This window comes from Phocoena sinus, chromosome 15 (genome assembly GCF_008692025.1).
Source record: "Phocoena sinus isolate mPhoSin1 chromosome 15, mPhoSin1.pri, whole genome shotgun sequence".
Lineage (NCBI taxonomy): Eukaryota > Metazoa > Chordata > Mammalia > Artiodactyla > Phocoenidae > Phocoena > Phocoena sinus.
This window is the reverse complement of record NC_045777.1, coordinates 62,629,828-62,647,965: the sequence shown is the minus strand read 5'-3', so window position 1 is coordinate 62,647,965 and position 18,138 is coordinate 62,629,828. Positions and strand designations below refer to the sequence as shown.

The window sequence follows — 18,138 nt, the reverse complement described above, 5'->3', positions numbered from 1 at the left end:
GCCGGCCGCTCAACCCCTTTCTTTAGGGACCCGGAGTCTCGGTGACTGTCCTAGAGCCGGGGTCAGACACTGGCCCCGAACGCTTCTGCCCGCTGCGCCTTTCCCGGGAGCCCTGCGGCCCCCCGCTCCCCCCTGAGCCCCCGCCTGGGTGCGCCCCTCTACGGGCGCCGCGACAGGTGCGCGCGAGGCGTGGACCAAAGCTGCGCTTTTCGGACCCTGCAGGTGGCGCTGCGGAGGGAGCAGCGCAGGACTCACACCCATTCAGCCCCCTCCGCCGCCTCCCCTTTCCCTCCCGCGGGCAGCTCCGGGTCTATAAAGAGAGGCGTCCCAGGCGAGCGAGAAGGTTTGGACGCCCCTGCCTGGGAGGTGTGCCAGATAGGAGCTCTCCATCCAGTTTCTTCTCCGCTCTCCCCCAAGTTGGAGATCTGTAAGTATGTGGTCCTGGTGGGGTAAGGGAAATTGAGTAGAGGGTTTAAGGATCCTAGAAGACATCCTACAGGGGCTGGGGAGCAGTGAGGAGCATCTGTTGACCTCTTCTTAAGGACTATGGGGCTGGGGGTTCACAATTTTCATTTCTCTCTGCCCCATCATCCTAGATTTCCCCCAAACCAGCATCTCCCAAGGTAACCAATGATAAGTACCACCTTGGGGTTACTTATTAAAGATAATGCCCGGGCCCAACTTCGGTTACACTAGAATCTTCAGAAAAACTGTTCCCTCTATATATGAGTCCCAGATGATTCTTGTTATGAGGCAAATCTGAGAGATGTGCTCCCTTAGAAATCACAGAGGTCTGGCTTGAACAGCCAGGCTTCTTTTATTCTGGCCGCAAAAAGAGTGCAGCTGAGCTTCACTGAAAAGTCATTTCCTATCACATAGGCAGGCAAAATATGGCTTCCAGTGGAGCTTGCTTAGTTCTGTTAATTATATCAGTTAAAAACACATGGGCAGAAAGGGGAGTGTTTTTTCCTCACTCTAGAGGATGCCTGCTGATAACCCTTGAGTGATAGGCTGGTTATGATCCAGTTTATTTATTACAGCTTGATTTTCTTCCAGACACACCCCCCCCTCCAGATTTTTAAAAATCTCACCCAGGTTGACCCCAAGGGTCTCAAATACTCAGAAGGATGCCAGAGTCCACATTTGCTTACAAAGTCTGCAGGTGCGTTAGCTAAGATTGGGCTGGGATTTCCTGCAGAGCATCCAGTACACATGTTACTCTCATGTCCTACTAAGTGGGCAAAGTGAGAGAAAGTGGCTACTGCCTGTTGTACGTTCTCTCTCCGCACTGAGAGCTGGTGGGGATTTGGCTGCTTGAGGAAAAGGCACCATTCAAAGCCATACTTATCAAGAAGTAAAAGTAAATATTTAGAAACCCCAAGAAAGGGAGCATTTACTACAGTATTAAGAATTGATAGATTAAATTGCAAAGTGGCCATTTTATGCAGAGAAGGAGCTTAAAGAAGCAGAACTGAAAGTCATTAGATAGCAGTGTGTGAAATAGGATATTGAAGATCCATGGAAGGAAATGCAGTCCTTCCTTGGTGCTTTCGCATTGAGATAAACTACCATTGACAGAGCACTTATGTGCCATGCACTGTAGCAGCGTTTGACTTAATTGATCTCATTTAATCATTGCAACAACCTTTTAAGGGAGTCATTATGATGCCTGTTTAGTATACAAGGTAGCTGAGGCTCAGAGAGGTTAAGTAATTTGCCCAGTGTCTCACAGCTAACAAGTGGTGGATCCCATTCCTGTGTCTGTCTGATGCTAATTCTATACCCCTGACCCCACCATCTTTTTTCTTTACCATGAACAAAAACTGTTGGAATCAGGTTTCTGATGGGACCAGATGTGTCCAGTAAGGCAAGTGCTTATCATCTCTGAAGAAAACATCAACTGACTTTTTGCAAATTTAAAGTAAAATGCACTGTTTGTCCTCTGTGTTGGGGTCATCTAGTTGGCCCGATGACTAGATTAGGTGGGCTGCCATCCCAAGAGTCCAAAACGTGAACTAGCCGGGCCTTCCTTGAGAAGCTTCTAGGGCTCGTAAACACTGTGTATCTTATTATCATGTCTGAAGTAGACGTGTTATTCCGTACAAGGTATTTGTTATGGATTTGTTATCCTTACTTTTCTGTGTGAGGGCTGAGATTGAGGCAAACATGCCCATTTATGGTAGCGTTTTCCATGAGGCCATCCTCGGGCCCCCTCACAAATTAGCCTTGTACTGCAGCTTTGTTGGTCATGCCTCTGGAGATTTCTTTGTCCTTGTCCTTCCCGTTTGGGAACAAGTGGGGGAGTCCAGAGGAGAAAACATTTGGGAGGAAAGGGGGATTACCTTTCCCTACTCTCTCTTATTTGGAAGTTTTATTTTTGGGGTGGGAAAGTTGTCTTCTCCTTTCCTCAGTGTATTGAATCCAAACAGGTGGATTTTATGCTGTAGGGGCAACCATGTACTTCTAAAATTGGGTACACATTAGATTTTTCTGGAAAACCACATCCAATTTTAAGTCCACTGGAATCCGAGAACATCACAAGCAAATTTAGAAATCATGCAGGCTGACCTTCCCTAACCTCAGTTTTCCCATCTGTAAAATGGGGCTTGTGAGAATAGCTAATGTTAGTTGATCACTTTTGCTGGACAACACACTGAATCCTTTACAGGCATCATGTTTCTAAGTCTTTACAACAGCCCTTTGGAATGGATGCTATTGTTATTGGCCCTGTTTTACCAATGTGGAGTCTGAATAACTTGCTCAAGATAGCTCAACTAGCCAATGAGGAAGACAAGATTCTATAGACCTAGCTCTTTCTAACTGCAGAGCCTAAGGGATTGCCCTTTTGGGAGGATTCAAGGGGATCATGCATATGAAGGGTTTAGCACAGTGTCTCGCCCCTGGTGAACTTCTGTGGATGGTTATTTATAACATACATGACCAGAGACCTTAAGGATCTTGCTCAGTGTAGCCCATCTGGTACTTGGCAGAACCAGGAACCCTATGGTATAGTCTTTCCGTAAAAGAGAAACTTGCCCTCAATTTTCTTTTTGTGTAATGTCTTTTCATAAACTCAGTTCCTATTCTTCTTCCACTCGAATATAGACCCACTTCCTCACCTGTGTCAGGAACATGACTGATACCAGGTTTATTGGCCCTTTTTTAATTCATTTAGGGTCTCGAGGGCATCCTTTAAGAGCTCACCTGTGAGTGGGAGGAGCCTGTCTGGCTTCCACGGTGACTCTTTTGCTACCAGGGGTCTCTTCCCTCTACCCCTGACCTTTAAACACAGTTAACTATGGCCACACCATGGGGGAAAGGCTGAGTTTGGAAAAGGCCAAGTCGGAATTTGAAGGAAATTTTTGTTTTGTTCTGTTTTGAATAGCTGACTTTGAAGAAACTTTTGTAAGGGATCAGATGATGGAGGAAGAAGCTAGCGCTGCCCATTGTTCCTGCAGGGGGAAGTTGGGTGTCTCTGAGTTGCATCAGTGATTTGGGGGTTAAGGAGGAACAGCCCTCATCAAAGTCCTTGAGAAAGGACCATGGTGCTCGCCTCCTGCTCACCCATGCAGGCTTGAACTTCCTTCCCTCTGCTGGTGAAGCATGCAGCGAATGATACAGAATCACAGAAGGGGCCAGTGTCTGAGACCCCTGTGGGTCATTATAGCCATTCCCTGGTCTCCAGGTAGAATTCCTGACCCTCTTTCTCCTTCCCCACCTCTCCGCTCTTCCCCATCTTTAGATATTGATATAAACATGGTTAATGTATTCTTGCACCTCTTTCCAAAACTTTTCTATGTCAAATCTTCCTCTTTTGCACGAATATTGGCTTTGTAAATTAGGTGGTTTTTTTTCACTTGATTACATATCTTCATCTTTCTATATCAGCACATTGTGGTGTTTCTTTTTATCATCTGCATAATATTCTATTATGTGGAAGGATAGCATCTTACTGAAACATACCAGCTTCACTCCACCATATAAACAGGACTTCAGGGACCATCTTTGTGTATCTATTTATGTCTAATTACATGAGTTTATCTGTAGGATAAAGTCCCAGCAATGTAATTTGCTAAGTTACAGAGCATGCACATTGAAAATGGATAGATATTGCTAAACAGTCCTCTAAAGACATTGTAAATTTAAACTTCAAATGGGCATATAGGAGACTACATTTCTTTTAAGTTGTGGTAAGCCAGAGTTGCAAGACACAAGACACAGTAGGGCTTTTAGGGCCAGAAATGGCTAGTTCTCTCTAATCCTCAAAGCATCCTCCATGAGAGCCACCAGACCTCTTGCTAACCAAGTTCTCTTGGGGTGGTAAAAATAATTTAGCTTTACTGCTTATAAGAACTTCCTTCTGGAGGTACTTTAAAAACAGTATTCTAATGAGTTAGGCAGATATCAGAAGGGGGTGCAGCTGGTGGGGGAGTGGCGCGGGGACCAGTCCATGCAAGGAAGTTCATGCAAGGAAGAGACTTTTTGCTAAGAGTAGATCAGGTGTCAGATCTGGGTTCAAATCTCGGCTCCAACTTTTACAAGCAAAAGCCTTTACTTTCACTTACCTTCCGGGACCTCCATAGTCTTATAGGAATAATAAATAATGCCCACCTTGCTGAACGCTTAGGAGACATAGCAAGATGGTGTATATAATAGATTGCCTGGCCCGATATCCCATGAATAGAAAGAGCACAGTGATAATTGTGCCTATTATTAATGACAGATTTAGAGTCCCGATTACTCGTGGGGACAGTTTGGGGCTTGGAGATCTGGTGCATCTGGGGGGCCCACCCCCTCCCTGCTTCCCTCTCCACTTTGGCTCCTCCCACACCTGGGCCAGACCTTGAAATAGTTGCTCCTCTGCAGAGGTCCCGCCAGCTGGTGGTTCGTGTTCTAGATCAAGCCCAGAGGGTTTTCATTTTGCCTGCATGACATTCAAAATGTGCAGTGATTTAACTTTAGGGGTGGATATTTCATTCCTAAACGCAGACTTCGGGGTCTGTTGGAGATCTGGCAACGCAGGGCCCACATTCTCACTCACCCCAACGGGACTTGAGAAGCTGCCACGCTCTTTGGGCAGGACCAGAGAGCTCTGTCCAGCCACCTCCAGCCTGGGTCACCTTGCATTGCTCACCTGACCCCAGGGACATTTGGGTTGGTGTCTCTGGTCTAAAATCTTGGCAGTAAAATACTGAGGGAAGCTGTTAACTAGGCCTGATGATGTGCAAATCCTGTTACTGTTTGGGCTCTTGGGTATTTTATTCATTTTCCATTAATACAGAAGCAGAAGGGGCAAGATCTTTTACCCTTGAGTTCCCCTGGGGAAAATAAAACTGATGCTAAAACAAGCTAAAATAGTTAAACATTCTCAGTTGGTTCAACTTCAACCCTTTGATCTGGAATCACAGTTATCATAAAATGTTACAGCTAGGGGCTTCCCTGGTGGCGCAGTGGTTGAGAGTCCGCCTGCCGATGCAGGGGGCACGGGTTCGTGCCCCAGTCCGGGAAGATCCCACATGCCGCAGAGCGGCTGGGCCCATGAGCCATGGCTGCTGAGCCTGCGCGTCCGGAGCCTGTGCTCTGCGACGGGAGAGGCCACAACAGTGAGAGGCCTGCGTACCACAAAAAAAAAAAAAAAAAGTTACAGCTAGCCAGCCCTCCACATTTCTGTCCCCAAATGAAAAGCACAAGGCCCAGAGAGGGAGAGTAACTTGCCCAGATTCACCCAGCAGGTTTGGTGCAGAACGGGGACTTGTAACCCTGTGGTCTTACAGAGGCTAACGAACAGCTTGTCTGCGCTCAAGGAACGAAGCTGGGTGTTGTTGGTGAGGAATACAGGACTGTGTATGGAGCCGACACACTCGGCAGTGTCAGGAGTTGCTAATACCATTGATCATGAACTGGAGGTAGTATCCATCAGTCCTGTATAATGATCCTGAAGGTATCCTTTCAGCTCTCAGAGCTGATGCAGGACATTGGACGGGGGGTGGTGGGGGAGGAAGGCTTGAGAGGAAGAAACCAGGTCGGTGGGGAGTCTCCTTGAGGTTCAGCTGTCTGGGTGTCTGTCTCTTTTCTGCTCTCATGTGCCCACACTCCACCCATGTGACCTTCTACACTTGGCATTCCAGGTTGGTTGGGACAATTTTTTCCCCCAGGGGACATGTGGCAATATCTGGAGACATTTTTGGTTGTCATGACTGGGGTGGGGAGGGTGTGCTACTAGCATCTATTGGGTAGAGGCCAGAGATGCTACTAATGGCCTTAAACTCCACACGACAGTCCCCCTCCCCCCCACTCTCGGCCTGCCCACCACTCCCCCTCTGCTACATGGCTTCTGCCCACCATCTATCCCACCAACAAAGAATTATCCAGCCCCAAATGTCAACAGCCCCAAATGTCAGCGTGCCGAGGTTGAGAGAAACCCTGCTCTAGCAGCAGGGAGGTGCAGACCAAGTTTTCCTTCCATTCAGTGCATGGAGAATTGTGCTCTCTGATCACTGCTACAGTCTTCCAAACTGCTTTGCGTTCCCCCCTGTGCCTTACCTAATGTCTGACCTGACACTTTTTGCCTGATTGTCCACTACCCCAAATTTTAAAAACTCAAGGCTCTGGGCGCACACTGAGGCAAGTCCTTGCGGCAATAAAACCAAGTTATCTGGAGACTTCAAATTGCCGCAGACCGATGCGGGGTGTGTCCCGTGTGTGTCTGTATTTCTTTCAGTTCTCAAGTTCTCTCCCTATTTCAAAGAAGGTAGACAAAGCGGAAAAGATCACTTCAAAAATATATCTTTATTCAGATTCTACCATAACTAGCTGTGCCATGATGGGCAAGTTACTTAACCTCTCTGTGCCTCAGTTTCCTCATCTGTAAACCAGAGGTAATGGTGCTTCTCATAGCCTTTTTGAGGGGATTAAATGAGTTAATAGCTGGCATTCAATAAGATAGAGCAGCAGCTATGATTACTAATATTAATAATATTAATTTGCTAGGCTCACCACATTTTCTCAAGGACAAATCTATGGGATTTAATCAGTGTTTGGTGGGAAAAGAGGTCTGCGGCTAAATGTTTTTGAGAGCCATGGGCTCAAAGGAGTGAACTAGCTTTCAGATGTCAGGACCTCTGATATCCCGATGGGAGTTCTCCCTCTTAATGATGGGGTGGGTAGATGTGTATCGCTTTTCAAATGGATTTGACCACAGAATCGATTTCTTTCTCTTTTTTTGGCCGTGCCTCAAGGCATGTGGGATCTTAGTTCCCTGACCAGGGATCAAACCCACGTTCCCTGCATTGGAAGCACAGAGTCTTAACCACTGGACCACCAGGGAAGTCCCCAGAATTGATATCTGAAGAGTGTCTCAACCTCCCTGAATCCTGCCCCACACCACCCCAAATATTTTGAGGGATTAGGGTTCCAAGGAACATACTCTGACAAATGCCATTCTAGGGTGAAGCCAAGCTCCTCTTCCCTTTTCCTTCTTTCTTTCGACCAAAACAGATTTCACACATCGTGACTGTCAGGCTTCAAAGACATGGGAAGCAACCCAGCCTCTCTCCTTTTTCTGGACAGAGACTGAATCTTTGTGCTTGATCTTCTTTGCATTTTTGAGTCCTAGATTAGGCAGGGTTCGTGGCAGTGGGAATTCCTCTGTCCTTTTATTTTTCTGTTGTAGTTTTTGCTTTTTTTTTCTGATTTGTAAGGCAACTCAGTAACATCGTAATTAGAAAGAGCCCACTTAGTTGTCATGCTGCCCTAAACAAATAAAACATGTCTCCCCACCCTCTTGAGTATACTCGGCTACCATTCAAAAACTTTTCATTGATTGTACTTATACTACCGAACTGTATAATTAAGTGCTTAAGGTGGTGAATTTTATTATGTGCATTTTACCATAATTAAAGATAAAAAGAAAAAAATTTTTTTTTCATTGAAGTATACTTTATATCAGAACAGTACACCTCCCTGTGGGTATGCAGCCTGGTGAATTTCCACAAAGTGGGCACACCCATGTAACTGGCACTCAGATCAAGAAACAGAACATCAACCCCACACACCCCCGTCACGTCCTACACTTCCAGTTACAACATCTGACATCTACCACCTTAGGTTAGATTTGCCTGGTTTTTGAACCTCATATACAGGCACACCTCATGTTATTGCCCTTCACAGATACTGTGGGTTTTTTTTTTTTACAAATTAAAGGCTTATGGCAAATCTGTGTCGAGCAAGTCTATCGGTGCCATTTTTCCAACAGCATTTGCTCACTTTGTGTCTCTGTGACACATTTTGGTAATTCTTGCTATATTTAAGGCTTTTTCATTACAATATTTGTTATGGTGACCTGTGATCAGTGGTTTTGTTTTTGCTACTATGACTCGCTGAAGGCTCAGATGATGGTTAGCATTTTTTCGCAATCAAGTATTTTTAATTAAGGTGCGTATGTTGACATAATTAGACATTCGACATAATGCTGTTGCACACTTAATAGATGACAGCATAGTGTAAACATAACCTTTATAAGCACTGGGAAACCAAAATATCCATGTGACTTGCTTTATTGTGATATGTGCTTTATTGAGATGGTCTGGAACTGAGCTCGCGGCATCTTCACGTCCTGCCTGCAAACAGAATCTCACAGTATGTCCTTCTTGGGTTTGCCTTCTTTCACACAAGTGTTTGTGAGGTTTGTTCTTATCGCGGTGTGGAGTTATAGTTCACTTCATCTGATCTGGGTCCCATTTTGAACATTTATTATGTGCCGGTCACTGTGCTAGGTGCCTTAAAGGGTCGGTTCATTGATTGCAAATACTCCACTGAGCTTCTGACAAGCCCATCAAGCTTGTGTAGGAGACAGAAGAACACAGGCTTCGAATCAGACCTGGGTTCGGATCCCAGCTCTGCCACTTTTTTTTTTGCGGTACGCGGGCCTCGCACTGTTGTGGCCTTTCCTGTTGCGGAGCACAGGCGGACGCGCAGGCTCAGCGGCCATGGCTCACGGGCCCAGATGCTCCGCGGCATGTGGGTTCTTCCCGGACCCGGGCTCGAACGCGCGTCCCCTGCATCGGCAGGCGGATTCTTAACCACTGCGCCACCAGGAAAGTCCCTAAAGCATGGCTTTTTAAGACAGCAAAATGTACCTTTATTTCTGATTTGCTCCGTGTGTGGATGTGCATGTTGACAGGATAGGGGTGTTCTTTCTCTGCCTCTATCAGTGTTCTTCTTTTATCGTACTTGTTAGACTTTTTCATTGTGAAAATTTTCAAACATATGCAAAAGTGGAGAGAACAGTATGACGTACCCCTTGGTTCTTGTCACTCACCTTCCATATGAGGCCAATCATTTCATCCCCACCCTCCTCCCATTTCTTTTGTGGGTCCCAAAGTCCCTTCTAATCCATAGGTTACCCTTTTTAAAAATACTTTACCTGTTAAAGAAACTGAGTCATTTGTCCTATGCCTTCCCACCTTGTGGGCTTTGTCACATGCCCATGACCTTGTTTGGCATGTTCCCTGTGCCCCGCATTTGCCTTAAATAGGTGTTAGATCCAGAGGCTTTGTTGGTTTTGATCCCCCAACCCCACCCCATTTTCCTTTTTGTAAGAATATTTCATTGGTGGTAGTGGCACTTCCTAGAGCAACCCCTCTGGAGGCACATAACCTCTGATCAACTTTGTTTTTGCAACGTTAAGGTTAATGAGTAGGTATAGGTGGTGCCAGCCCGATCCATCCATTATAAAGTTTGCCGTCTGCTTTTCATCTAATACAGTGGGTCTGAAAGTGTGGACCCCAGGCCAGCATCCTCAGCATCACCTGGGAACCTGTTACAAATGCAGGTCTTGGGCTCATCCCAGACCTACTGGCTCGGAAGCTTTGGGGTGGGCCCAGCCATCCGTGATTCCACAACTGCCCGGGTGAAGCTGATGCACAAGGAAGTTTGAGAATCAATGGTCTGATGTTTTAGCAACATTGATAGTCATTGTCAAGACCCATTATTTTATTCAGAGTTCCAAAATTGCTACATTTTAGTTTCATCATTTCTTCCACCTTTATTGGCTGGAATTCTTCTAAGTAGAAGGTAGTATTTTTTTTTTTTAAACAGTGAAAGTGAGGTGAAGGGAGGATGTTGGACTCATTACATCCCAAGAGAAATTCAATAACAATTTAAAAATGCAGGAAATGTGATTGTTAAACCTGGCACAGTGCACATTCTCTACGATTCTTTAGTTCACTTTTTGGAATAACTGAAGTGATTATTCAGATTTAGGGAATGGTTCACCCATTTCTCCATCTTTTTTTTTTTTAAATGAGCTACTAGATCAGGTCTCCCAGGAGAAATAACCATCCCTTCTGAACAAATCAGCCTTTGGGGTTTTTTTTTGTTTGTTTGGTTTTTTTTTTTTTTTTTTTTTTTTTTTGGTATGCGGGCCTCTCACTGTTGTGGCCTCTCCTGTTGCAGAGCACAGGCTCCGGACGCGCAGGCTCAGCGGCCATGGCTCACGGGCCCAGCCGCTCCGCGGCATGTGGGATCTTCCCGGACCGGGGCACGAACCCGTGTCCCCTGCATCGGCAGGCAGACTCTCAACCACTGCGCCACCAGGGAAGCCCTTGTTTGGTTTTTTAATTTGTATTTTTACTTTAAAATAAGTTTGAGATTGAGTGAATTTGTTGGCAGCCTTTGGTTTGTAATATTGTTATTTTCACCCCAGAAGAGAAAAGTGGTAGTAACTGCCCCTCTGATTTTTACCTTGCAAAGTCTGCATTTTAGGAGGTAGCTGCCCAGCTCCAGGGGCCCATTGATGGGATATGGGGGTTACTCCATCTCCGTGGGATTTGTTGGCCTAAGTGTGGAGATTATGTTGGTGAATTCAAAGGAGTTATGAATTGTTTTCTGCTGAAGTAGGGGGATCAACCACACAGTACGTACTGGTGGCTGTACATCCTAACTCAGCTTGCACCTTAGTTCTTTGGAACCAACAGTGGATGGGGGAGGGGAGATGGGGTCGATTGGAGGAGCTGAGTGAGAGCAAGTGTTACTAGAGCAGGGCAGCTCCTTCAGGTATGGTCAGAGGGTCTGGAATGGGCCCTTGGATTGGCCTATAAAGAGTCTGTTGCCTCAGCACCTTGTCTCATGAACACATCTAGACAACAGAATGGAGAATCTGTCACAAATGGGCTCCCCATATTGAGAGGGCATTTAATGACTTGACATTTTATATAAAGACAGACTTCTTGTCAATTATTTAGTGACCTTGAGGAACAGTTTGTAGAAAGGCAGCATCAGTGTTTTAGTTTCGCCTTTTCTTTACCAGTTTTCAGTACAGTGGGTTGATTCCCCAGCATCTTACAAGGATGACTTGTGAATTTTTTTTAATCATTATGAGCTCATGGATTTAAACATATTCACCTTTCAACTCTTGTCCCATATTTGACCAAATAGAACCCTAGTTTAATATTTTAGTGTGTAGTTTTCTAGACTTTTAAAAATGTATACACAGACATAAAATAACAAGAATTACTCTATTATAAATATTTTAATCAGCTTTATTGATATTTTAGTGTGTAGTTTAATATTTTAGCGTGTAGTTTTCTAGACTTTTAAAAATGTATACACAGACATAAAATATTTTAGTGTGTAGTTTTCTAGACTTTTAAAAATGTATACACAGACATATAAAATGACAAGAAATACTCTCTTATAAATATTTTAATCAGCTTTATTGAGGTATAATCTACATATAACTCACCATTTTTTTAAAAATTCACTGATTTTTAAGTGTGCAGCTCAATGAGATTTGTCAAATGTATACAGTTATATAATCACCTCCATAATCAGGATATAGAACGTTTTCATCACCCCCAAATTTCCTTTGTGCCTCTTGGCGGTCAGTGGCCTCCCCAGCCTCTGGCAACCAGTGATCTGCTTTCTGTCACCATAGTTTTGCCTTTTCTAGACTTAACACATTAGTGGAATAATAGAGCATGTAGACTGGGTCTTGCTTCTTTCACCGAGCTTGCTTTTGAGATTCGTCTATTTTATTGTGTAGTTTGTTCCTTTTTATCGCTGAGTATTCCGTTTATTCATGTTGTTTTTAACCTAAAAAGATATCATAAATATCTTTGCATGGTCCAAAGTCATCTATTGTGTTATTCCGTTTATATGCAATGCCCCGAAAAGCCAAATCTATAGAGACAGATAATAGGTTAGTGGTTGCTGAGGGTTGTGGGTAGGAACAGGGAGTGACTGCAGACCAGCATGAGGAAACCCTTTTGAGATGATGGGAATGATCCAAAATTTAGCATCATGATAAATGCACAGCTCTGTAAATTTACTAAAAATCGTTGAATTGTGCATTTACAATGAGAGGATTTTAAAGCATGTAACTGACAAACAAATATGTTAAGATGAAAGGGAAAAATCTTTTTGTTAATTTTTAATTTTTTTTTTTTTTTGCGGTACACGGGCCCCTCACTGTTGTGGCCTCTCCCGTTGCAGAGCACAGGCTCCGGACGTGCAGGCTCAGCGGCCATGGCTCACTGGCCTAGCCGCTCCGCGGCATGTGGGATCTTTGCAGACCGGGGCACGAACCCGTGTCCCCTGCATCAGCAGGCGGACTCTCAACCACTGCACCACCAGGGAAGCCCAATTTATAGTCTTTTAATGTTCAAAAATTGTGTGCAAATCTGTAACCAGCATTAACTCTATGAATTATCACTTTTATTATTTCTTCTTTTATAACATTCTTTTTTTAAATATTCTTTTCCATTATGGTTTATCATAGGATATTGAATATAGTTCCCTGTGCTACACATTAGGACCTTGTTGCTTATCCATTCTAAATGTAATAATTTGCATCTACCAACCCCAAACTCCTAGTCCATCCCTCTCCCTTCCCCTCTCCCCCGTGGCAACCACAAGTCTGATCTCTATGTCTGTGAGTCTATTTCTGTTTTGTAGATAGGTTCATTTGTCCATATTTCAGATTCCACATCTAAGTGATATCATATGGTATTTGTCTTTCTCTTTCTGACTTACTTCATTTAGAATGATAATCTCTAGCTGCATCCATGTTGCTGAAAATGGCATTATTTCATTCTTTTTTATGGCCAAGTAGTATTCCATTGTATATGTGTACCACATCTTCTTTATCCATTCATCTGTTGATGGACATTTAGGTTGTTTCCATGTTTTGGCTATTGTGAACAGTGCTGCTATGAACATAGGGGTGCATGTATCTTTCTGAATTATAGTTTTGTCTGAGTATATTCCCAGGAGTGGGATTACTGGATCATATGGTAATTCTGTTTTTAGTTTTCTGAGGAACCTCCATACTGTTTTCCATAGTGGCTGTACCAACCTCCATTCCCACCAACAGTGTAGGAGGGTTCAAAAGGGAAAAATCTTTGTGTGGCATAAATAAGTCTACATCTTGAATTTTGGGTGGAATTATAGGATTCTGTTGCCTGGATGCTCTGTAATTTAACAAGGCACTCACTGAAGGCCGTTTGGATTGCTTGCAGGTTTTGCTGTTCCAAATAGCACTGCAATGTACATTTTTATACATCTGTTAACACTTCTCAGTTTCCTTAAGCTAAATTGCTAGAAATCGAATTGCAGGTCAGGGTGTATGCATGAATTTTAGGAACTTTCCATCTGTAAGGGCGATGTATGCAGAGGCCCGGACCCTACACTCTTGACAACACTGGATATTATCAGTGGTTCTCATCTTAGCCAAGCTATGGTGAAAAGCAATATCTCACTGCTTCACCTTGTATTTCTTCATTTACTAGTGAGGTTGAACATCTTTTTCTTATGTGGATTGGCTATTTGAAAGTGTTTTTAAAGTATCTATTTTTGTTGGTAATAAATTTAATAAAAGTTATAAAACTATATGTATGGCAAAAATACATAATAGAAAGTATACCCATGTTCAGAGTAGCATTATTCACGATAGAGAAAATGTGGAAGTAACTCAAGTGTCCATCAACAGATGAATGGGTAAACAAAATGTCATATATCCATACAGTGGAATATTATTCAGCCTTAAAAAAGGAAGGGTATTCTGATTCATGCTGCAACATGGTTGAACCTTGAGGACATTATGCTAAGTGACATACGCCAGTGACAAAAGGATAAATACTGTATGATTCCACTGGTATGAGGTTCCTAGAGTAGTGAAATTCATAGAGATAGAAAGTAGAGGGCTTCCCTGGTGGTGCAGTGGTTAAGAATCTGCCTGCCAATGCAGGGAACACAGATTCGAGCCCTGGTCCGGGAAGATCCCACATGCTACGGAGCAACTCAGCCCATGCATCGCAACTACTGAGCCTGCACTCTAGAGCCCACGAGCCACAACTACTGGGCCCGTGTGCCACAACTACTGAAGCCCACACGCCTAGAGCCCGTGCTCCACAACAAGAGAAGCCACCGCAATAAGAAGCCTGCACCCTGCAACGAAGAGTAGCCCCCGCTCGCCGTAACTAGAGAAAGCCCGCGTGCAGCAACGAGGACCCAACACAGCCAAAAATAAATAAATAATAATAACAAAAGATAAATTTAAAAAAACAAAACAAAAAAGAAAAGAAAGTAGAATGGTGGTTGCCAGTGGCTGGAGGGAAGAGGCAATGGGGAATTAGTCTTTAATGGGTGTGGAGTCTCAGTTTTGCAAGATGAAAAGAGTTCTGGAGCTGGATGGTGGTGATACTTGCACAACAATATGAATGTACTTAACGTCACTGAACTTAGTGTCATAAAATAAGTAAGATAGTATACTTTGTATATTTTACCACAATAAAAAATTGGCAAAAAACCCCATAAAAAGTAAAAAGCCCTTCATAACTACATTGATAAGTGCATATTTCTCCAGTCATTCTGTCTATATGGATTCTATATATTTTTAAATAAAATGGGTTATTATACCTACTATTTTACAATATTCCCTATATTTCATTTTTAAACAGTTTTATTGAGATATAATTTAAATACCATACAATTCACCCATTTAAACTGTACAATTGAATGGCTTTTAGCATATTCACAGAATTGTGCATCCATCATTGTAGTACATTCTAGAACATTTTCATTACCCCAAAAAGAAACCCTGCACCCCTTTGCTGTCACCCTCTAATTCTCTCCCAGCTGTTGGCAACCACTAATCTACTTTCTATCTCTATGGATTTGCCTATTCTGGACATTTTGGGTAAGTGGAATCATATAATATGTGGTCCTCTGTGACTAGATTCTTTTACTTAGTATAGTGTTTTCAAGATTCATTAATGCTCAGTGTATATCAGTACCCCATTCCTTTTTATGGCTGAATAATATACCATTATATGGAGAGGCCACATTTTATTTATCCATTCATCTGTTGATGGACATTTGGGGTTTTTTTTTTTTGACACTTCTTGGCTGTTAGAAATAATGTTTCTATGAACATTCACTTATGAGTTTTTGTGTGGAGGTATGTTTTCATTTCTCTTGGGTATATACCCAGGAATGGGATTGTTGGATCATATGATAATTCTCTGTTTAACCATTTAAGGACCCCCCTTTTATTTTTACAGTAAACTGTAAGACTTGGATATCTTCCTGTGTCAACACACCTCGACATACTTCTTGCATCTTAACCCCTGGATAGCATTTCATTGTATGAAAATATAATGGTTTATGTACCCATGCCATGTTGATGGACAACAGGCAATGATGGAGATCCTTTTCTTTTTTTTTTTTAAATATATTTATTTATTTATTTGTTTGTTTTTATTTTTGGCTGCGTTGGGTCTTCTTTGCTGCACGGGCTTTCTCTAGTTGCAGTGAGTGGGGGCTACTCTTTGTTGCAGTGCGCGGGCTTCTCATTGTGGTGGCTTCTCTTGTTGCGGAGCACGGGCTGTAGGCATGCAGACTTCAGTAGCTGTGGCACGTGGGCTCAGTAGTTGTGGCACGCGGGCTCAGTAGTTGTGGCTCGCGGGCTCTTGAGCGTAGGCTCAGTAGTTGTGGTGCACAGGCTTAGTTGCTCTGCGGCATGTGGGATCTTCCTGGAGCAGGGCTCGAACCCGTGTCCCTTGCATTGGCAGGTAGATTCTTTTTTTTGGGAAGATGTTGGGGGTAGGAGTTTATTAATTAATTAATTAATTATTGTTGTGTTGGGTCTTCGTTTCTGTGCGAGGGCTTTCTCTAGTTGTGGCAAGCGGGAGCCACTCTTCATCGCAGTGTGTGGGCCTCTCACTATCGCGGCCTCTCTTGTTGCGGAGCACAGGCTCCAGACGCGCAGGCTCAGTAGTTGTGGCTCACGGGCCTAGTTGCTCCGTGGCATGTGGGATCCTCCCAGACCAGGGCTCGAACCCGTGTCCCCTGCATTAGCAGGCAGATTCTCAACCACTGGCAGGTAAATTCTTAACCAGTGCACCACCAAAGAAGCCCCTGGAGATCCTTTACTGAAGGGCCTTTGGGTTGTTTCCATTTTTTGACAACATAAACCATCCTACAGGGAACACCTTTGTACTCTATGGAATGTTTCTGCAGACTGCATTCCCAGACATGATGAGGTGAGGGCTTTATCTATCTTTAGGGCTTGGTTCTGGTCTAATTCTGACCCTGTGGCCTTATTCCCCAAAGGATCAACCAGGCACCATGGCACAGAAGGACCAGCTCAGTGATGACGAGAAGTTCCTCTTTGTAGACAAAAACTTCATCAACAACCCAGTGGCCCAGGCTGACTGGGCCGCCAAGAAGCTGGTGTGGGTCCCTTCGGAGAAGCAGGGCTTCGAGGCGGCCAGCATCAAGGAGGAGAAGGGGGATGAGGTGATCGTGGAGCTAGTGGAGAATGGCAAGAAGGTCACGGTCGGCAAAGATGATATCCAGAAGATGAACCCGCCCAAGTTCTCCAAGGTGGAGGACATGGCAGAGCTGACGTGTCTCAACGAAGCCTCCGTGCTACACAACCTGAGGGAGAGGTACTTCTCAGGACTCATATACGTGAGTATCTTGGGGCAGCCAGTCACTTCTTGCTGGCCTCCTGCACCCCTGAGGGAAGGGAGAGGCTTGGAGACGTCTTCGGGGTGCAGGTTGGGAGGCTGAAGTTTTCACTGAGAGAGGCTGCATGGTGGGATGGGATCGTCCAGACCTGGGTTCCCATTCACCTTGCCCTACCTAGTTCTGTGACATTGAACAGGTTATTTCACCTCTTGAAGCCTCAGTTTTCCCATCTGCAAAATAAGAACAATCACCCTCCCCACGTAAAGGAGATCCAAAGATTCCATGTAATCCCGTAGGCGCTTGGTCAGTGCTCAACGGATTTCAGTGAAGTAGTTCCCTGCCCTCCCTCCATCTGGGAAATAAAGAAGAGCTCTTAACCCTCCTTGGGAAGGCTGGTCCATCCTGGCAGTCAAGTAGGTAGGAGACATGAGGATCTTGGTGAGGTTTGGTGGAGGCCTTCCCTGTCCCAAATGGGAACGCCTAGATTGACCTGGACATCTCTGGGTTGACTGTGCAGACCAGAGTGCACTAGAGCTGCACTGTCCAATATGGTAGCCACCGGCCTCATGTGGCTAACTAAATTTAGATGTAAACTAATTAAGCATCAATTCTTAAAAGTTCACTTCTTCACTGGTACTGGGCTTCATGTTAAATGCCCAACAGCCACCTGTGTCTAGTGGCTGCTGTATACCTGTGACAGCACAAGTGTAGAACATTCCTATCACTACAGAAAGCTCTGTGGGACAGTCTGGACCAGATGATGTGTGACTCAGGGGTACAGGTTCCTTGTGGGGTGGGCCAGCTCCCCAGGATATAGAAGGACATGGTAACCCCATTAAGCCAAACTGGTGGGCAGAGGGTCCCCCAGTCCAGCCTTTGTCTATCTTGCCTCTCAGAAAGGGTATGTTAATCCCTTGGGCAAGTTATCTAATTTCTCTGAAATTTTGTTTCCTTCTCTGTAAAATGAACACAAGAAGAGTACCAGCCTCATAGGCTGGGTTACTCTGAAAAGAAAGCACTTGGCATGCTTCCTGGCATGTTGTAGGCACTCAACATGCTAGGTGTTGTTTTTATTAGTTTTGTTGCTGTTATGGTCATTTTTGTTATTACCAGACAGATGTTCTTGGATTCTTTGCAAACTTATGGAAACAGTCACCTCCATCTTTA

At 44.3% G+C, this 18,138-nt stretch overlaps 1 protein-coding gene across 2 annotated transcripts in view; it reads left to right on the top strand.

Annotated features, from left to right (window-relative positions):
* The first annotated feature begins 289 nt into the window (after nucleotides 1-289).
* Nucleotides 290-18,138, top strand: part of MYH11 (myosin heavy chain 11) — a 127,119-nt gene continuing 109,270 nt past the window's right edge. For both annotated transcript variants that reach the window (XM_032604060.1, XM_032604059.1), the window contains exons 1-2: nucleotides 290-427; nucleotides 16,612-16,971. In XM_032604060.1, coding sequence (XP_032459951.1) covers nucleotides 16,627-16,971 — 345 coding nt within the window. In that variant the 5' untranslated portion in view covers nucleotides 290-427; nucleotides 16,612-16,626. The remainder of the gene's footprint in view (nucleotides 428-16,611; nucleotides 16,972-18,138) is intronic.